The sequence below is a fragment of the Anoplophora glabripennis genome, unplaced genomic scaffold, assembly GCF_000390285.2.
Source record: "Anoplophora glabripennis isolate ALB-LARVAE unplaced genomic scaffold, Agla_2.0 scaffold302, whole genome shotgun sequence".
NCBI lineage: Eukaryota > Metazoa > Arthropoda > Insecta > Coleoptera > Cerambycidae > Anoplophora > Anoplophora glabripennis.
Window position 1 is genome coordinate 599,619 of NW_019416386.1, and position 23,393 is coordinate 623,011.

The 23,393-nt window shown below is 32.4% G+C and overlaps 1 protein-coding gene across 1 annotated transcript; it reads right to left on the reverse strand.

Moving 5' to 3' along the window:
* Positions 1 to 337: 337 nt before the first annotated feature.
* Positions 338 to 1,147, reverse strand: LOC111691478. Its single transcript, XM_023454392.1, has one exon. The coding sequence runs from the start codon at positions 1,145 to 1,147 to the stop codon at positions 338 to 340; it is 810 nt and encodes a 269-aa protein (XP_023310160.1).
* Positions 1,148 to 23,393: the final 22,246 nt, after the last annotated feature.

Sequence of the window (23,393 nt, forward strand, 5' to 3'; positions counted from 1 at the left end):
AAAGAATCATTGAAAAAAAAACTTTTCGAGAACCTCGGGAATCGTTACTTACATAAAAAGAGTTGGCCATAAATGACGTGTCGACCGCTTCTTAGTCTCTGTTTGATTTTTCACTTATTTAATGACTTATAATAAGTTCTCACAAGGTGTCTTAACACTACTCTAACCTAAACTCTTCTGTCTATATGTGTATAGGGCTTATGTGCCCACACCCTAGCTTTCGTCCCACACCTCAAAACAATGAAGAGGGGGGTTGGACGGAACCTTATGGCGCGTGGCGTAACATGCCGTCCCCCTTGAAAGGTTCCCTTTCAATAAAGGAGATGAAGCCACGTACTTAACTTGAGTTTAATGGTAGCACGCAAACCCTCCCTAGTGCACGTTTCACTATACCACTAGGTGTCTTGACACTCACTACCCTCACTATGTTGTCATGCCCTGGATGGATCGCTGTTATTCTGCCCTTGGGCCACTGTTGTGGTGGTGTATTATCTTCCTTGAGAAGAACTAATGATCCTATTAGGGAAGAGACATCTGATTGGAACTTCCATTTGGACCTTTGCTGCAGGTTATGCAAATATTCATTTTTCCATCTCTTCCAGAAGTGTTGAGTCATTCGGAGAAGGTGATGATAACGCGCAACGGGAGTGAGTCGTTGATTTTCGACATTAGGTTCTGGTACTGAATTGAGCGGCTCCCCAATTATGAAGTGGCCTGGAGTCAAGGCCTCAAGGTCTTCGGGATCACTGGATAGAGGGGTTAAGGGTCTTGAATTCAGAACCGCTTCGATTTGAGTTAAGAGAGTATAGAACTCTTCATAAGTTAAATGAATATTATTCAAAATGCGTTTCAGGTGATGTTTGACTGCTTTAACAGCTGCCTCCCAGAGACCTCCAAAGTTTGGAGAACGTGCTGGAATGTAATGCCACTGAATTTTCTGATCGCGCAAATAATTTTGAATTTGGTCTTTCTGAATTATGTGATAAAACTCTAACAACTCACGATTTGCTCGCGTAAAATTGGAGGCATTGTCCGAGTAAATATGACTACATAAGCCACGTCTTGCTACGAATCGTTTTAAGGCATTTAAAAACATAGATGTAGTTAGTTCTGTCACCAACTCTAGATGAGTTGCCTTGCTTGTCATGCATACAAATACGCAGATGTAAGCCTTTATTATCTTACGATTGCGAGTTTTTCCGTCCTTTATATAAACTGGACCTGCGTAGTCTACAGCGCAACTAGAAAAGATGCGATTTGGAGTGACGCGACTGGTAGGTAATTCGCCCATCTGAGGGATAATAGTGCGAGGTTTGGCTTTAAAGCAAGGAATACACTTATGTATAACCGACCTTACCTCGGATACACCATTTAATGGCCAGTAAGTTTGTCGAACGCAGGATAACGTTGTCCGTATTCCCACATGTAAATTGCGAATGTGGAAATCTCGAATTATTAGACGCGTGAATGGATGTGTACTTGGTAATAAGATTGGATGTCGTTGATTGAATGAAAGTTTTGAATTTTTTAATCTACCGCCCACACGAATTATAGAATTGTTATCTAAAAAGGGATTGAGTGAATTTAACCTGCTATTTGGCTTAACTGAATTATTTTTGCGCAAAGCGTGAATATCATCAGAAAAGGCCTGAATTTGTGCTAATTTTACAAGAACATGTGTACTGTTTACAAGTTCTTGATATGTGAGCGAACCTGTTGTTCTCAAATCTTTAGCTAATCTGCAGTTTTTCGAGAATCTTTGACAATAGGCTACCACCGCAAGTAGTTTTGATAATGTTGAATACCTTTCAAATATGTTAAAATCGTGTGTACTTATTAATGAGACGGTTGCTTGTTTACGTCTATATTCTGGTAAATTTGACTGAATTCCATGTTTTGCATAATTTGAGATATGTGTATTATTTGGCCAATCATTTTCAGCTTCCAGCAAATATTTCGGTCCATGCCACCATAATTCGCAATTAATAATTTCTCGAAAATTTAAACCGCGTGAAATAAGATCGGCAGGATTATTGCTCGAAGTAACATGATGCCAATTGTCAATTTGAGTAATTTGTTGAATTTGTGAAATTCTGTTACAAACGAACGTTTGCCAGCTGCGAGGATCAGCTGATAACCAGGAGAGAACTATAGCTGAGTCCGTCCAATAAAATATTTGATTAATGGACATATCTAATGCCGCTATTACCTTATTGGTTAATTGTGCAAGAAGTAATGCACCGCATAGTTCGAGACGAGGTAGAGAAATTGATCTAATCGGGGCAACCCGTGATTTGGCGCAAATTAATCTTACTTGTATATCACCCCTTGAGTTAACGCTTCTTATGTATAAACATGTACCGTACCCCTTCTCACTTGCATCCGAAAAACCGTGAAGCTGTGTATTTGTTGAATTTGGAAGCATTATATGTCGAGGTATCGGTATGGTGTTGACTTCAGCAAGTTGTTTATAAAATCGTTGCCATGATGTATGCAAATCAACTGGAATTGATTCATCCCAATCTAATTGTAACTGCCATAATTGTTGCATTATTAATTTTGCTTGCATTACAACAGGACCTAAAAGTCCCAACGGATCAAAAATTTGGGCAATACACGATAATATCGCTCTCTTAGTAAGATGTTCAGGATTGATCGATTTTGTTTGTGAATTGTACACGAACTGGTCTAATGTTGGGTTCCATAATATACCTAACGCTTTTGTGCTTTGATTGTCCGTTATTATGTAATTTTCGCTCCCTAAATTGTGTGCATCTGCATTATTTAAAATGCTGTGCATTAACTCTTTACTATTAGAATTAAATTTTCTCAGTTCGAAACCTGCTTGGCTTAGAATCTTTGTTAAATTGCGTTGAATGTTGAGTAAAGTTAAATGATTTGTGCTACCCGTTATCAAGTCATCTACGTAAAAATCATTCATGATTATTTTGCTTTCATCTGGAAATCTCTCAATGTTATCAATGCCTAATTGTTTAATGCAACGTGTTGACAAAAAGGAGGCTGAGGCGGTCCCATATGTCACCGTGTTTAATTGAAAATAGTCTAAATCATAATTTGGATCTTCACGCCATGCGATTAATTGTAAATTTCGCTGTGTCGGGTCGATTAATACTTGGCGGTACATTTTTGCTATGTCACCTACCAATACAATATTGTGTTTACGAAATCTGATTAGAATAGAAAATAAATCTTGTTGAATATTCGGACCTATCTTCAAGGTATCATTCAATGAAATGCCCGTGCTAGTTTTCGCAGACGCGTCGAATACTACTCGGAGCTTTGTTGTTAAACTGCCTGATTTTTCTACGCCATGATGTGGCAGAAAATAGTGAGTTGAGGATATGTCTCTGTGATTTATTTTTGTCATATGACCTAACGCTTGGTATTCTGACATAAAATTACAATATTGCCCTTTTAATTCGGGATTGCGAATTAATTTCCGTTCAACTGACAGAAATCTCTTAGTAGCTACTTGAAGTGATTCACCTAAGTTGACATAATTATCGCGTAACGGCAGTTTGACTACAAAGCGGCCTGACGTGTCACGATAAGTGTTTTCCGAAAAATGTTTCTCGCATTCCATCTCCTCACGTGAATATTCAATCTGAGGATAAGCTTCTTCGATGTTCCAAAAACGTTCAATTTGATCATGAATATCTGATTTTATTGCAAGGAAACATGCTTGATCTAAATTGTGTTGATATGATGATTCATTAAACATCCGTCCTGAAATGATCCATCCTAATTTAGTTTTATGTAGGATTGGTTGATCGTGACCTAATTTTATTTGTCCAACACACAATAGATCGAAAAATATACTAGCTCCTAATAACATGTCTACATTTGAAGATTTGTTAAATTCAGAATCGGCCAACTTTATTGAGCTGGGAATGTTTAATTCAGATATATCAAATGATTGCTGAGGTGTGAGACCCGTGATGTTGTCAATGATTAAGAAAGGTAATTTGACACTGTAATTATTATACAACGATTTAATTTTAATGTATGTCTGACTTGTAATGTTTGTTCGTGTTTGACTTATTCCTAAAACAGGAACATTTGTTTTTGATACCTTCAGCCCGAGTCGGGAGGCAAGTTCTCGTGTTACAAAATTCGATTGTGATCCATTATCGAGAAGTACGCGACATTTAATTAATTGTTTGTTTGAATCGTATGCATTTATTATGGCCGTGGATAATATTACTAAGGAATTTATTTGGCTGCACTTGGCATTTAAACTACAATGCGTAATAGATTCATTGTTTGTTGTGATTTGATTATATGGTTGAGAGTTGTTTGAAGCATTACCGATGCGAGAGTCTGAATTATGATTGCTAGAATTACTGACAGCTTGTATGTTGCGAGAAGTGGTAGGTCTGTCTTGGGATTCTAATGTACTGGAAGTCGACGAATGAAGGAGCGAATTGTGGCGTTTTTGACATATTTTACATGTACCTGCCTTGCATTCTGAATTTGAATGACCTCGACGAAGACAGTTTGTGCAAAGACCTAACCTTTTAGCTTCAGAAAATCTTGTATGCGTAGGTGAACAAATGAATTTTTTGCATTTGTAAATAAAATGATCACCTTGACATAATGGACAATTTATATCTGTAGTGGTAACATGTGACGTTAATCTATATTCTGACTGTTTTTTGACATAAACCTGACTGGATGTACGTAATTTGTCATTTATTGATTCGAGTAAATTGCAACGTTGCGTGAGAAATTTTATTAAATCGTCTGTTGAAGGCAAAGAAATGCTAGAAGAATGGTTTTCCCATTCCTTTCTTGTGATTATGTCGAGTTTAGAAGTCAAAAGAAAAATTAAAATGGTGTCCCATTCATCAACTCTGCCATCTAAATTTTTTAATGAGCGAATATGCTTTAAAAACGTGTCTAAAAACCTTCGAAGCGATGCATGATCTTCTTTAATAACGTTGGGTAGGTCAAATATGCCCTTTAAATGTGAATTTATAATTGCCTTTTTATTCTGATATCTGTCTACTAATAATTTCCACGCCTCTGAATAGTTTGAATCGGAAATAGTTAACGAACTTATAACTTGAGACGCTTCACCTTTTAAGCAACCTTGTAGATAGTATAATTTTTGAATATTGCTTAAGGACGGATTATCATTTATAAGTGAGTTGAAAGTATCGTGGAATTGCGTCCATTTGTCATATTGACCGTGAAATTCAGGCAAATTAACTTGTGGTAATTTTACATTAAAACGCGTATTGGAATCTGATGAACTGTTCGCAGTTGGCGTGGCTGCGCGAGAATTAGGGTTCGCGTCTTTGTCTTTGGCGTGTGACCGGTGATGTTCTAATATTTCGTTACTGCGTGCTATTAACTCGAAATATGTGTTTTCAAAAGTCTCGCGTTCTAAATTATTCTCTTCTGCATGCTCATTGTTTTCATCAAGGAATTCAATTTCTGTTTGAATGTTGTCAAATTCCGCGAAAACAGACGAAACCGCATCAAGACGTGTCTTTAATCGCATGACAGACGCTGACGATTCGACAAAACTGTCTAAAAATGTATTGAATCTAGTCAGCTGACCCTTTAAAGCACCTCGTCGAGTCGTTAGTTTTTTCAATTCAGCCATAACTTAGCTGTGAACTGTGAACTGATGTCACCTAAACTATACTATAATGACGAGCGAATAGAGACTGATTTATTGCCTATTCGTTTTGTGGTTTACCGTGTGCCTGAAACGTATTTTGTTTCTTATAACATCTGTTAAATGTCACCGACCACTGTTGAATGTAAACAAATGAAACTGTTCTGAATGAGTGAGTAGGTTAGAGCTGATATGTTTGCGTTGAAAAAGGATGAATGGATTGGACTGACCTTGTAAAGGGCTTACTGTTTTGTTTTGATGACGTCGAGCGATTCTCGGCCTTATGGATGCTGCTTGGCTTGGCGAAGGTTGTTAATCCGGCTCGAAGGACCAATGTTTGATTTTTCACTTATTTAATGACTTATAATAAGTTCTCACAAGGTGTCTTAACACTACTCTAACCTAAACTCTTCTGTCTATGTGTGTATAGGGCTTATGTGCCCACACCCTAGCTTTCGTCCCACACCTCAAAACAATGAAGAGGGGGGTTGGACGGAACCTTATGGCGCGTGGCGTAACAGTCTCGTTTTTTGTAGCAAACAGAAAAACGGATAGTTCAGTTTAGATAATGCATCAGTTTTGCTTCAGGTTTCTTCCTGAAACGTGTGTTTTCTATTGTGAAAATTATTAATGAACAGTTGTGAGCCTGTGGTGTGTGTATAGTGCTTAAGTGCGAATAAATAAACTAAAATGACTCATCAATACTGTACCAGTGAATAATTAAAAAGCGCTGGTGAAAACTGTGAGCTAGTTGCACATTTTTATGTTCCGCGATTTTGAAATAAATGTGTACCAACACTTGTAAATAAAGACAGAGCTGTTGGTGACGTCAGCGGTTCCAAAAAAAGTGTTCATCGTATCAATGTACATATTTAAAACACATTCTTTTTGCAAAACATATTTCTGCCAATCGAATATTCGGTTTATTTACCTTTCAAATATTCTCTTCTGTTTGCACACACCCTGTATATTTTTTAAACTTGAACACCAGTATTTCGAAAATCAGTAAGTTTAGAATTTTGGTTCATTAAACCTTTTTAATCTAAAATATTTAAGAATCGATCTCCTGATATTATGACAGGTACATTTATGTGTTCATGTTTTATTTCCAAATGTTTAATTAATGTAGAAATGCAAGAAAAATATTTTTAATACTTATGATGAGTATTTATAAAATGTGTTGTCGAGAAATTGTTTACGTTTTCAGAAGTATCAGGTATATCTGTATTCCAAACATGTTTTTAAGATTTTATTTGCGTTGTCTTACGTATCTCCGATAAATGACTGTTCTAAAATAAATTGATATTTACAAAACCAACATACCCGATTTTACTAGCCCATTTGTCAATTCAAGTGAAATTAAATTGTTTTTATTTAACCAGTTCGCGTATATAATTAGTGACAATCTTGCAATTAACAACAGGTATGTAACTACCTATCTGTTTAATTTCCTGTTACATTTAATTGGGCATTTAATCATGATTAGCCAAAATTATCATTCGTCAAATTGAAATAGAGAAAGACAGTAAATTATAATTGTTAATGAGACGATGTTATTCGGTACATTTAAGCAATAATAACCCATGGAAAATTTAACCTCGATAATAAACAGGCCACCAGCTGATTGAATCCTAGGAGACGGGGTATTTACGAGCGTTTTATTATAGCTGGCTGATATCTCACGAGAAATGTGCTTACGTTTCTAGGTATTTACTTTGTTCATTATATTAATTTTGCGATATAAACAATGAAGCAGCTTTGAAAATTTAAAAGTAATCATTTTTCTGCAAACGTTTGTGATAAACCTAACCTTATGAACTTCCTTCAAAGAATTTAGAATACATTTTTTTCTTAATAAGTTTACTTTCATTTTCTTTCAGTTTTACTTCAGTTTTTATAAAAATTTCCTGTAATTTAATATTATTCTGATTATTTTTTGACATTTTAGTCGCTATTTATTATAAATTTTGGAGTAAGATTTGATATAAAATTAAAATTAATTAAGTTATTTTGACGTTTGCTAATAACAATTTAAGAAAGAATAATTGCATACTCGGCAACCTACATATTTAAGTAGACATTGACTGAAACCATCACTTCGCATAAATTCCGTTAATATTCTTAATGGAGTGCGCAACCAGAACACATGGACTGTTTAGCAAAAATTTACATGTATTTGCTTAATATTTCGTTATTCACTACTTGAATATGTAAATTGGCTTTTGTTAATTCAAGAAAACCATTAGTTCTCAACCACACAAAAAACCTCTCTACATGTTTGAAAATTTATTGTTTTGTTGTTGTTACCGGTTTAGTTGTATTATACAGGTCTGGATTCAAAATGCTGGGGTTCATAACGTTTTGAGATTGCTGCTGTTTAAACTGCTTTTTATAGGCCAGGAAATATACAGGGTGTCTCATAATTAGCTGCCAACCCTGAACAGGCCGATTCTTTGATCAAAACTAAGTAAAAAAGTTCATATGAACATGGGTCCGGAAATGCTTCCTAAGGGCACAGGGACCCATTGAAGAGGGAGGAATGGAAATCATTTTTTTGCAATATCTCTCAATCGCGTTGTGATAAATGAATGAAATTTGGTATACACAGCTAAATTTTGATGAGCAATTTGATGGACTAATCCATTTATTTCCACAAGGTCCATTGGGCTGGGTACGGGGGGCCCTTGCTACTTCGCGTGTGTAACCTTTTCATCTTTGACTTTTTAACAAATTTGACAGCAAATTCCGTTTCCGCGAACAGTTTTACGTTAAAAAGGTACTCTTGTTTCAAATCGTTATCTTTAACGGTTTCTGAGAAAATCGCTCTTGAATTAATCCCACTTTGGTCAATTTCATAGTAATTTAAACAAATTTAAACACCATGTTTAATTCAAAAGGCATAAATAAACTTCTTCTGTTTATAACTTTTGATCTAATCAATGTTTTTTGACGCTCGAGGGGCTAGTTTTGTAGGTCTTTTGAAGACGAAAAAAAGTACTTTACTGTTTTCTCGTGGAAATGAACGGAAAAGTTATAAGCAAAAAACGTGAATTTACGTAAAAATTATTCAATTAACCACCCGGTAAACAATCTTTCCCCCAATTTTATGACTGTGGAAACTAATATGTTATTTTACATAATATTTAGCAGCTATAGTGATAATTTCAGCTTGCCGAAACAAAAAGTCGCTAAATGGTAATTTTCCAGCTATTTTCCTGGCCTATTAATTTGTTTGAATTATCTTAGTATGCTTAAAAGGGAGTTAAAAAATACGAGAGAGCTAATAATGCGTTTTTATATTGTTTTTACTTTCTTGTGACATCAAAGAGTATTTAGTTCATGGCGGTGAATATGCACATTCGTTTTTATCATATTATATATATTTTTTTTAATAACTCCGCAAAGATAGCGAATATAAAAATAACAAATGTGCCGTAAAGATCCTTGAATGTATGTCGAAATAAAATAAACGTCATTTTTATTTGATAATTTAATATAATCAAAATTTTATCTTAAATGAATAACAAACGGCCGTGAAAAATACAGTCCGTACAATATTTGTCGAGATAGATTTCCAAGAAAATAAAAAGCCAATAAAGTTCTGTTATCGGGATTACTGTAACAATTTACCGCTTCAGGGGCCTTGAAATTTTCCGCAATGCTTTTCTACCTCGGGGATCGAATGCGGTTAATTCCAAGAAAGTGACGCAGAGGTCTTCTTGGAATTATATTTCAACAAATGTGGCAGGGACTGTATATTTCTTTAAATTTTACCTGCTTATGTTTGCATTTGGTACACCAACCTAAATTTAAATCCATTTATTAATACCAAATGGCAGTTTATTATATTCGAATTATTATCTGTGGAGATGAATCATTACGATTTATTGTTACTTGTGTAGGTAGCATAATAAAGTGAATTAGTCAACATTTATCATTCTATAATTTCTTTTTTATTACAATAAACAGATTGTGTTCATATAAATTATAGATGTATTAAATTAGATTTGCTGTAATTGAAATTGGAAATATAATTAATTAATGGTAAAATATAATTATTGATCACTGGTTCTGTCCGGAATATAAGAAAGCGTCTCAAATAATATTTTTGCGAATGCTAAAAAATTACTTCGTTTGTGCTTGTTGGTAACAATTACAATTAGTTTTTTACGATTACAGGGGCTTAAATCAGTTAATTTTTATGTTATCTCTATAGATAGATATCGGGAAATATTTATTTTCTGTCTTATCTCTGTTACTTTTATCCTTCGCAGTGTTTTATTATAGAAATATAATGTTCTGAAAAGAAAATATTGACGGTAATGTAATGTAATATAATTCTGCAACAAACAAGTTCCGCACAATCTGAGAATATCAACTCGTCATCCATATTATTATAACAACAGCGAGCTTATTTGTCGATTCAGCTTGGAGGACGTGCCTTTGGTACACACAGAAGTTGTTGATATTAGAACGAGATTATAGAAATGTTTTAAAAATACATGATTTAGGAATGAAATATGATTAAATACCTCAAATTTCATTTTACTAAAGTGCATAATCTATTAGAAACATGGTTAAAAATCGCAATCGTGTGTTTGATAAAATGGAATCAAAGTTCACTATTTCTCGGAAACGCAGACAGTAGGAAATTTAACGTTAATTTGGCGTTACGTTAATATTTTTAGGTTTACGTATTTGCTACAAATTTTTTGGCGTAACTTTTACTGCCTTTCTATATACACTGTACCTATAATAAATTCCAGTAACGTTATTTATTTACCTTATACCTTATGTAGTAAGGTGACTTTGAGATTGAATAATGCTTATGTATATTGTATTTTAAATAATACCTATTAGAAGTGTCCAAAATATATTAATCATTTTATAATTTGTTAACAATGGAAATAAGTACATGTTTTAGATTGATTTCAGAATTATAGATACACTTTACATGATAGATAGCTTTCAATTGTATTTTTTTTAATTTGAAATCACGAGAAACTCTCTCAAAACTGTCATCTTAACCATTTTTTTTCTAGATAGGAAGGCAAAAAATATAGAAAGGTAAAATTTTATGTGAATATCCCCATACAAAAAAATAAGTAACTTCAGACGATAAAAATAACTTAATAACAACAACCAACGCTTGGCCTACAGGGTATTCCTAAATATCATGTACATAAAGGAGGGGGTAATTCTTTGACTTATTTCATGACTAAAAGTTCATATAAATGTAGGTCCGCAAACGTTTCGTTACCGATCTACAGGGTGTTGAAGTTTTAAAATTTGTTTAGTTTTTTTCTCTATAGCTCCCACAGTTTTTGAGATATTTAGTTCAAATTTGGAATATAGGTTACGCTGTAGGGCTTACATCATTGGACATGCCAAATGGTCGTGATATTCTATAGAATGATATTTTTTCGGGGTTCATGCCCCTTTTCTTCCCCCGAACTTTTGTGTGGTGCGCCGCTGGTAGATTCTAAAATCAAAATTTAATTTTATGTTTTGTTGAGAAACTTTTTTGTCTCTTATGATATTTTCGTATATGCGACCGTTATCGAGAAAAAAAATAAATAACGATTTTGTGTAATTCCTTAGATGAAATTTAAATTCTTAAAATCGTTGCAGATACGAAAAAATCATAAAAGACAAAAAAGTTTATCAACAAAACATAAAATTCAATTTTGATTTTAGAATCTACTAGCGGCGCACCTCACAAAATTTGAGGGGAAGAAAAGGGGGCATGAGCCCCGAAAAAATATCACTCTGTAGAATATCACGACAATTTGGCGTGCCCAATGTTGTAAACCCTACAGCGTAACCTATCTTCCAAATTTGAGCTAAATATCTCAAAAACTGTGGGAGCTATAGAGAAAAAACTAAAAAAAAATTTAAATTTCAATACTCTGTAGATCGGTATCGAAGCGTTTGAGGACCTAGGTTTATATGAACTTTTAGTCATGAAATAAGCCAAAGAATTACCCCCTCCCATATGTACATGATATTTAGGAACACCCTGTATAAGATGCAGTGTAAAATACTACAAAAAAAAGAAAGAACACTGTATTTTTAACACAATTTGTAGTTTAGGTTGGAAGCTTTTTATTGTCCACGGCCGTATCTGCTTAAAAACTTTTGAAAATTGGTTAAAAGATAAATTCTTCATTTTATCTTCAATGGAAATAAAAAAATAAGATGCAAATTTAAGGATTACATTTTGCGTAGTTTTAATCCATGTGTAATATTTGAAATAGGTATCGGTGAACAGTCGGATTATAGTCCAGGCGTTTGTAATTGAAGTTATCTGTTTTGTTGTACAGAAATATCCCAAATATTATATGTATAGAATAAGAATACGAGTTTGCCTATTCCAAAAAACCATTGCTAAATTCAGAGGAACAACAAACATACAAAAATAACGAAAAATGACCCGTGTTTAGACATATTTATCCCTGTAACATTGAGAGTAAACCCTAAATAAAAAAAAGTAATTCTTTATTTTTTGTTTATTTGACGATTTTCTATAAAGTTACAACAACTGCGAATCAAAAAGCTATAAATTATTATTAACTTTACGCTTCTATATCTCAGAATCTATACAGTAGAATGCTGTCGTATTTGGCTAAAAAGCAAGGTTACTACGTAGTTTTTATGTATGCATAGAAAATTCTCTGGGCAATAAATAATTATTGTTTATAGAGTAAAATGTTGAAAAATTATAAAAAAAAATCTAAATGATTATAAAAGTGTAAAAATAGAAATTTTTAGTATTGATCATTGTTTGTTATGACAATAAGTATCTCTTAAAAATTGTGTGCCCTTTCTAAACCTTAATTTAACTCACGGTACGCGCTTTTTGAAATTTTCTGAATTAAAAATCCTGTCAATCAAAAACCATGTGATCGATCGTTGCAAAATTTTTAGGGTAAAATTGACATGTTTTACTATTTGTTCACAAAGTTTCATCAATATTTATAAATATTTACTAATTTTAAAAATTGCTCCAAATATACATATGATTTTCTACTATTTTTCACCCACTGTTAATGCAAAATTGAAGTTTTTGATTCGCTGTTATTGCAACGTTATAGAAAATCGTCAAATAAACAAAAAATAAAGAATGACTTTTTTTTATTTACGGCTTAGTTTCAATGTTACAGGAAAAAATATGTCGAAAAACGGGTCATTTTTCGTTCCTTTTGTATGTTTGTTGTTCCCCTGAATTTAACAATGGTTCTTTGGAACAGACAAACTCGGATTCTTGTTCTACATAATATTTGGGATTTTTCTGTACAATAAAATAGAAATGACTTGAAATACAAACGCCAAAGCCTGCTTTTACTCCTCTACGCCTGGACTATTAGTATTTTCCCAGTGTCGACTGCGCGATATTCTGAAAATAATTCGATTTATTTATATTAAGAGAAGAAAGTTCCCGAGGTATGACATATCCATAGATTTAATGTTTTCATCTTGGGAATAAACTTATTACCGTTTTAGTCAGTTATTAAAGTTTTCCTGTAGTTATTGTTACCAGTTACTTTTTTTTGTAAAACAGATACAGGAAAGATTGACTCGAGTAACTTTCCATCACGCCTCGAGTAAGTTGTTACCTCTCAAAACATTTTTATGTGTACAATGTGCTAAAAATAAGATCATACCCACCGTTTTTTTGAATATAAAAATAACAAATTTACGTATAGAATGCTTGCCTGTACTCGTGGTTTAATGTACCTTTAAATAATAATGGCATGCATGGCTTTCAATAATATAACAATCTATTACCAGAATTATAATGTTAAATCGAATTGAAATGATTTTTTTCATTAGTTCATATACTGTCCTGGATATCCCACATCTGAATGTACCTGCGCGCGTTTAGTTTAAACAAAATTTCCGATTTCATTCCATTCACGAATAAAATTCAGTAGAACTTAACATCCCGGTTCATCCTTGGGTCTGAATTGTAACAATTAGTACATGAGTTCAGTAACATTTTGTTTGGTATACTAAATTTATTGCCTACATGTGTTTTTCTAATGAGTTTAAGACTCGTGTATACATCACATGTTTATTATTATGTCTATTTGTCTTACACATTTCACTGTATACCTCTCGCAAACCATAACATAGGTAGTTTACACAAAGATAAGGAGCTAAAAAAATAGGTAATCTACACTTTTTACCTGTATCATACTACAACTTTCTTTTATGTGCTTCAGGAAACGTCAATTGTATTTGAAAATAGTTAATTTTATTCCAGAAAACGTAATTCAACTTCTCAGTTGTACTTGGTTCGGAAATCTTGAATTTTATTTCAGAATATGTAGTCCGTTTTAATTCATAAAATGTAAATTATACAGTAAGTCATTTGTATTTCGGAAGGGGTCAACTGTATTTTAATTAAAAATATTTTAAGATAGTTTCAGTTTAACTTGGTTTTTAATAAAAATGCCAATACAGATGATAACTGTCTCCTGCTGATTTTCTTTGGGTACTTTTTTATACAATTTCTATCTTTTATGATAGCAACAGTATCTTTCTAATTAAATATTGTTTAAAGTAAATATTATAGTGAAAATAGTGTTTCAATAAAACAATTGCTGTTTTCAACATATACATTTTTTAAATCTCACTATCATGTTTGTTACTACAATTTTTTCAACTCGCTAGAGATATAGGTATTTTTGTCCTTGAAACGATAAACAAGAATAATTATTATGCCGAGTTATCTCTATTGCACAGCAAGCAGAAGCATATCGTGTTCGACTTATGGACGTCCTTTTTAGCAAATGCTAATCAGGTTTGTTTTTGCATCAGAATTTTAGAATTTAATTAGCCTAACTTCACTAATGTTAAACAACGGTCTGTTGATGACTTTTTTTATAATTATGCAAGCAAGCCTTTTGTTGCAAATTTATGATTACCAGTGCCCTGAGGGTTGCAAACTCTCATGCCAATAGAAGGAAGACTTTAATCAAATTACAATATTAAAAATGAAATTGACGCTCTCTCGTCATTTTCAAGGGCCTTTGAAGAAATTCTTGATGTGGCCTATATCCACATCACCGTCAAAATCGGAGTAGCTGATTGACTGTCAGTTAGATAGAAAATGTCACTTATGAAATAGACAAATACCTACTTACCTGTAATAGACAACTACTTACTTACCTGTAATAGACAATTACTTACTTACCTGTAATAGACAATTACCTACTTACCTGTCTGTCTAATCTAAGGACTGATATTTTTGTAACAGGCCAGTAATAACTGATTTTGCAAAGAAGTAACAAACTGTATTAATGAAAAGATTAAGTAGAGAAGCGAATTTCTTAGACTACCCTCATAGGAAATACTGTTTATATTGCAACACAAGTCACTTTGTATACTTTTTCAAACTTTTAACACTTTGCGTTTATATGTAAGATACAATGTTTATAACAGCTTTAAAGACTAAGTTCTATATGTCCCCTTTTATACCTAAATAATCACGATTTTTTCTTTGTTTCAGGTAAGTTCTGCACTATTTTCAGAAACTGATTTGTAAGTATAAGACATTACATTATCGCAAACAATGCAAGCTTAAAAAATATCCATAACACAATAGCCAGATTACAACTAATTTCTTCCGCAATTTTAACAATCGTTTAAGTTTAATTGTTTCAGTTTTGTTTTATTATTTATGTCTTTGTACATTTATTTTTGATACTTTAATGTTTGTTGTTAAATTACTTAATTAGTATATGAAACTCAATTGCAATAAAAAAATTGACAAAAAGAAATTAGTTGTTAGAGTTGCTAAAGTCGTATTTCCTGCTAACTATCCTAATTGTTACATATACAATGCACGTTAATATAATATATTTATTTAATTTAATCAATATCTATTTACATGTGAAATAAAATAATATATTCGTCAAATATTTTTATGACAAAAAGAATGGAAATATACTTATGGATAATAGATATTTATTACCACTAAATTAATGTAAAGTTCAACATAAATAATATTATTTAGTCCTACTATAGCTAGTACTTGTAACGACATGAACAATTATGGGAAATATTAAGCAGTTTCTAGTTTTTATCAAATATTAATTTCATGGCGATCATGCTTTTTTAGATATATTCACAAATGTCTTAATAATAAAAATGAAATTATAAGTTAAACAAACACTTGATTATGTAGTCAAATTCGGCAGAGATTCGTTTTTTGTGGTTTCACACTTGGTTAGCCACAATTAATTCATATTTTACACACTTTCTCCTACTTGTTTGTGATCTATTCAATTTATTATGACAGTATGTTCCCACTTTTTCCGTTTCATTTTGGTCTAGTCAATAGTTGCTGCAAAACAAGTAACACATTTTCGTGTTGTACTGCCAATGTTATCCTTATTATGAATTATGCATTTTAATGCATGTCCAGGGAACAAGGGTATCCCCTCCAAATTCTTTCAGATAGAACCGATTGATGTGAAACTTGGACTGTAAGTAGAAAATAGCTCAAGAAACAAAAGTTATATGGTGTCGATGAGCACTTTTGCCCAGGGGGTGGAAGCCACCACTTCTGTGGATCAAAAATAAAATATTGAAAATAACCCCCGAAATCGGTAAATCAATTAATTTTAAGCAAAAAGTATCTTATGAACATTTTTCTAAAGGTCAATATTTTCTGAGTTATTGATTGAAAATGTACATTTTTTATTAAAAACGTTTTTCTCGAATAACTTGGAAAATATACATTCTATGAAAAAAACATCACGAACAAAATGAAGCTTATAGAAAAAGATTGAGTTTTTTTAATCATTCATAAGTGCAATAAATAGGTGCTAAGATAGGGCTGGTTGAAGATAACTAAATTGGAAGCATTTAACGTAAAATAACAAAAAAAAAAATCTATTTTTCAAGAAAAATGCACGGAACATTTTTTAAAGTACTTTAAAAAATCTTTAAAATGAGCTTCACACTTTTTATATTTTGTCATTGGGGGGTGGTTTTTAAGGGTTAACACAGTGCGATAAATTATAAATTGTATTATAAACAGATAAAAGAATTTAATTTATCCTGTTCGTACTATCAAATCATTTCAAACTGTTACAAACAATTTTTTTTAATATTTTGTCATTAGGGGTAGTTTTTTAAGGGTTGAAATATTGTAATAAATTATTAAAAAAACCATAAACTATTGAAAAGATTTCTATTTATAATATATGCGCTATAAAAATATTTTAAGGTCAAAGAAACTATTATTTTATATTTTTATCATTAAGGGCGGTTTTTACGGGTTGAAACTTTATAAAAATAACGTAAATCATGACCCCCAATATAAAACAATATTTATTCAGTTTTCAGCGCATATCAAGCGTATATAACAAGCTTAATTCTAAATTTTCATAAAAATCGGGGAAAAATATATTTTTCTCCGTTCCCTGGACTATACAGGGTGATTCAGAACTTATCAAAAAAAATCTGGATGTACAGGGGACCCTTACAAATACAATTTTGTAAAGAAAAAATCAAAAAGGGCAGTTCAAAATGATTTAAAAATACACTTCTGCACGGCACTGGAAACTGGTCCACTGTAAAACCTGACCTCGCACAATGCGACCGGCATGGCGGTGTGATAAAAACGGACAAAAACTTTCGCAAGGAAAGAAATGTAAATAGAATTTTATAGCACCTATTTTATATCAGCAAATTCTACTACTTTTGCCATTATTGTTATTATTAATTAATAAAATTAATTTGTGTTTTTAAATAATAAAATCATTTGACATACCCGATGTTACAACAATTGTTCAAAATTTTATCCACCAACATGTAAACACATTTGGGTCCGTTGTACTCCGAACTAACACAAATGTTGTCTTGCTTCACCATAACACAAATGCTTCACCATAAATTAAAACCATATCCATCAACTCCGAGTTGCTATACCTACACGCAAACCATTTTTGACACTAACTACCCATTTTTGACACTAACTAATAAAAACCTTTTGTAAACACCACTATCGCAACGACGATTGCAAAATCCGATTTCAGTATTCGGAGTCGCTGAAGCCACGAATGATGCTAGAGACTACAGTTGTCCAGCTATGTAGTGGTTGAATGTACTATCACTTCATTTTTTTTTTCTCTGAAACTATAAGGATTTTAGAAATTTTTTTTTACAAATTGATTCCATTTCTCATGGTGCATCTATTCCCAATTTTTTTTGTATATTATGTATGAAAATACATAATATGAAATAATAGACTGTTAGAATAACAATTTTTTAAACTACTGGCTCATGTCAAGCAGTAGCTATCAAATGCAGTAATAATGGTGAAAATTCAATTCAAGCCAGGCAGATCATGTCAAGTTGTTTATAAAAACATGAAGCTACTTGACTGGATGAACCCCTATTAATAACTAAGAAAATACCCAATTAAATCAGAGTATCTTAACAATGCCACTCATAAATAATTTCTTAACAATATTGCATTCCTCCAGAAGAATTTAATTTTAACTGAATTATCTACATATATTAAAAATTTTTATCATATATCTCTTAAGAAATTTCGTTTAATATTACTGCTTCCTAAAATAGCATTTTGCCCTTTTATCTCTCTCTCTCTCTCACACACATACGCATACACAGTGTTATGTACAGTGTGTATGAGGTATACTTCTCGGGTGGCAAAAAATAAACAGATTTAGATCGTTTCATTAAATTTTTACAATAATTTTTACCTAAGAACACCTTAATAATCTTTTTTTACATCTACGACTTTTTTTTCAGTGGTAGTTTTCTCAATATGTGATAAAAAACAAAAGGCTACTTAAGGCCTGCTTAGCAACCTTTATCTTTTAAGTATAACAAAAGTTCATTTTCATATTTGTCCATCCCAAAAATTTACCCACATCAAATTTAATTTAATCATGTTGTCATAGATGTCATTACTTTTTTTGACCTAATGTTCTGTTTTATATTTCATCGTTCTAGTAGTTTGAAAATTAAAACTTTTAAAGCTGTGTATAAATAGATCAGTCATGTTACTCGAGCTAATTTACTGCTTAACAAAATGTGCAATTGAGACACTTAGGATGCTAGAAATGTCACTCGGTCCATTTTTATAATAAAACGGCAACTTCGGAGATAGATAGTAATTCTAAATAAACTTAATTACAATTATTTTAGCACATTCATTTTGTATGCATATTAAAAAAAAAGTAAAGAGTTTGTACATGTATTTTTAACTAAGGCTATTGTGGGAAAAACTTCAGCTTCAGGAAAATGTTAAGTGAAAATATATTTTCTTTTACAGAATCGTCAAATATGAAAATCAACAAAGCTTAACTTTGTGGTGGAAGCTAATTTGTATTTACGAAATAAATTTAGCAAAATCTTGGATACATTGATCATGCTCCCATATTTTTATAAATTTATAAATGGCTTTGCAATTAAGAACGTTTTAAATAGGAATGACTGATCTCGAGATATATTTTTTTACAAAGTATTAGGTTTTTCTTTATGACTATTAGAAAGTGGACAATTTATTTTGAAAATAACTAAACTAAAATAATTAAAATTGAAATCAACTTAAAGCTGACGTAAAGACAAGGAATCGCGCTTTTAGTAAGACAATGCTAGATCAAGTCCAGGAAGAGACGAAGTGTAACGCTAAACTAGAGCAACTTCCTTTAACTTTTCACACTGAAAGATCACGGAGAACATGTAAACATCAGCACATGTACCTTTCCTGTTTAGTCGAGCAAATTTGTTATGATACTCAATAATTGTGATTAATACATGTGTTAATAGTTTCTTAAAAGCATTCAGCGAGGAGCGATTATATTTGAAGTACCGTACGCGATTTTTTGTACGTTCAACTAGCGTACAAAATTCAGGGTATCTAAGATAAACATACGAGGTCAAAATATTCTCTTTTTTCTTTATTCTGAATGTATCGTCAGTTGTCTTATACCCTGAAGAAAACTTGTATAACTGTTACAGCGATATTGTTTCTAACTTTCTTAGATTTTCTAAAATGCTGTACAAAAAATTGTACATATAAGCGTCCGCTTAATTTAAATTTTTGCATGTAGTTCGGTATACTGTATCTACACAAGAGGATTGCTATTGTACATAACATTCAGCGATAGAAATTATGTCTGCTCACGATTTCTTCAAGTACAGTAAGAGACGAGATACCTACGTTCCTAAAATAAAATATTCTTTGTTTAATTAACAGTTAACACCAGACCCCGCGTAATAAATTGACAATATACGATCACGTTCTGAAGGTGTGCAACACATGTCTAGTTTGACCTAAGTTATTATTACTTACGTATTTTTTTCATTTGCATTCTGGTATTACTTGAACATACTAAATACCAATTTAATAATCCTACTGCATTATTTATCTGTTAAGTATTATCTGCTCATTCTGTATTTATTAATATATTAATTTGTTAACAGGACAGAGTTCCTGATATTCGATCGTTATGAATGCAGTAAAAATTCTACAAACTGTATTTTTCCAAAAATATAATGCATTTTACTCACATAATAAAAATATTTATAGTTGATTTTAAAACGGATAAATAAATTCAAAAGGTCAAAAGACATAAAAAAAATATATTGTGAATTGCTTGCAAGAAGTTAATTACTATTTATCATAAATTTTGCAATTATTTGTATTGCATCGCAAAATCATATTCAACAGTTTCAATAGGGAATATCATTTACTGAATTCTTATAAAAAAAAATTACTAACTACACGAATTTTTTTCTTACATCAGTTGTTATTTTATGTAATTTTAACATTGGCCACGATGGACAGTGGTCTAAAAATATATATCGGATTAAATTATGCTCCACAACAAATGAAAACCAATTGGAACTCATAACCTTTAGCTTCAAAGGCCGAATACCAGCCACCGTACATAAACAATTATCTCACTAAACTGTTCTATTGAGCGTGGTTAAATATAGTATTATACATATAATAATAACCATGTTAACTTCATGGTAGAAGGCATTTTTGTACGCGAGCAAAACATTGTACGCTTTTAAGTTTTCAACTCAACCGGTACAACGTATTTTAAAGCGGGCATATTTTATTCGAGAATTAGCAAAACGCGCAGCGAAATATTCATAGACGTTGTGTGTTTATCAACAACAGTTTTTGTATAAGTTAATTTGAATATGAATGTACCCAATTAGAGAGAAATTTACCTTAATGTTAAGCCTTGCTTGGAAGGATAAATGTTCGCTGATATGTTTTTGTTGTCGTAAACACCGCGTTCTCTAAATAACGTTGGAACAGCGAGGAAGGATTAACTTTGTTTTTGAAAATTAAAATGTCCGTTAATAAGCGCTGAGAATACAAGGCGTTAGAGAAAAATTTACTCATAAGGTTAGAAATACCAACAGTAAGGCGATGTTTCGCTTTGTATTGGCTATGACCAGTCCAAATTTGGTTATAGTCTGTTTAGAAATGAAAGAGAGTAATAAAAGCTTATTATGTATGCAAATCGTAAATAAATGTAGTACTGGTGCTTATATTCAAATATTTTTATATTATGTATTATCGGTATAGATGAGGTGTACTTTTAAAAAAAATTTGTGTGACCGGGTTGTACTAAATTGTAGCAGGTAGCTAAAATTTAATCCCCGACAATCCGTCTTTGTCTATGCCGCTTCAATTTCTCGGTCCATTTCTCTTATAAGTAAACAATATAAAAACAGCATTTCAAAACATGAGGCTACTTTAAGCATCATAACCGGGTTAAGAGGGTTTTTAGTAATTCAAATAAAATTATTCAATATTATTATCAAAATATTTATTTAAATTTAATGAATAGACTTTTATTCCACACAAAAATATATGTATTTTGAAAATTCAAATTATGGTGAGTAAATGTAGTGTTGTATAAATGTACAATAAAGAAAATAAAAAAGTAGGTATATTAAAATTCATCCTCTGAATATTCTGATGAATTATCTTCGTCTCCTAGATTGATAACGATAGGTTCCACAGTAACGTCAATTAAATTATCGAGTTCCCACATTTTCTCCTCTTCTTTTTGTACATGATGTATACATCTTTGCCAGTTATCTGCAGTTACTCGTTCCAAGGAATTTTTTAACAAAATTTTCACGTCACTTAATTTAAACGTCGTATTATTTCGCGCTACATCTCCTTTTACCTGCGCCCAGACTAATTCGATTGGGTTAAGTTCACAGTGATAAGGTGGTAACCGTAGTACCGTTATTTGGCGATTTGTTGCCATTTCATCGATAACATATTTTTTCTGATCTTTATTAAGATTGACAAGTGTCAAAAGTTCCTTTTTCACCATATTTGTTTCAAAAGAAATGTTTTTTCCGGATAACCATTGAATTATATCGGCTTTCCTCCAAGCAGTCGTAGGCGTCCGCTCGGTCTGCCGTGAATGGTAACTGGCATTATCCATGACAATTACAGACCCCGGAGGAATAAGATCCAACATCTGTGTAAAATACTCTTCGAAAACATCTGCGTTCATGTCTTCGTGATAGTCACCTGTATTTTTAGATTCAAATAAAAGTAAACCGCCATCTACAAAACCACTGGCACTACCTATATGTGTCACTATTAATCTTCGCCCTTTACCTGAAGGTGCCTTGAACCCTGTTGAAAGTCCATCCAAAAATGCTTGTCGAAAACTTTTTACATTTTTATCTTGCCATACTTTTGTTACAGTATATCCCTCGTTGACCCAAGTTTCGTCTAGATAATAAATATTCCTCCCTTCGTCACGGAATTTTCTAATTGATCTTAAGTAGGATCTTCGCCAACAAATAATTTCATCTTTATCGATAAGAACTGACTTCCTGTTCTGCTTTTCCCAGCAAAAATTCAACTCTCGTAAGACGGCCCATAATTTGCTTCTACTGATTTTTGGCAAATCGTTGTCCTCTGAAAGTTCACTTAAAATTTTGTTTAGCGTTGGTATTTCTTTTTTAAAATAAAATGAGTGTACTTTTCTGCGAATGACATTTTTGAAGAAATCATCTATAACGACTTTTGACCTCCCTGTAGATGATTTTGGGGGATTTACAGTATCTTGTTCATTTTTTGTTTCCTTTAAAAGTCTGTAGATAGTCGATTTTCCAATCCCTGTCATTTTGGAACACTTTTCCACGATGTCGTCAACACTGTTGGTAGGATTTTGGTGTTTCAATGCATTAAATACATTTAATATAATAATCTTCTCATTCTGAGACAGCGCACATCTTTTCACGCGTTTAGCAGGTACGTAATCTGATAAGCTCGACATTTTACCCAAACAATATTATATCCACTGGCACAATAGTCACTAAACACAAGTCGAATTTTACTCTACTGCACTAGCACGTCTTCGTATATTCAGCTCTAAGACTGGATTGATCTGTCACAATACACTGGCTCCTGCCCTGTGATGTATCCAGTAAAATATACTAATGTACACCCATTACCTGTTACCATTAGTGTCACCCGATAATTACCTGAAACGAAATATTACCACGCCCATGGCCGGTTTTTATCTCGGGGTTTTATTACTCTCTTTCATTTCCAAACAGACTTTAGTGCATCTCTCTTGGTCTCGAAAATTCAATACCTATGTATGCTTTCAGCCACGAAAATTGAATAATTCCAAATATCTCGAATTTTCACCACAAAGGACGGCGGGGTCAACATTTTTAACAGCAGGGCGACGTTTCTCATATT

Coding starts and splice junctions, on each gene's coding strand:
- LOC111691478 (XM_023454392.1), bottom strand. CDS start 1,147: ATGACAAGCAAGGCAACTCATCTAGAGTTGGTGACAGAACTAACTACA.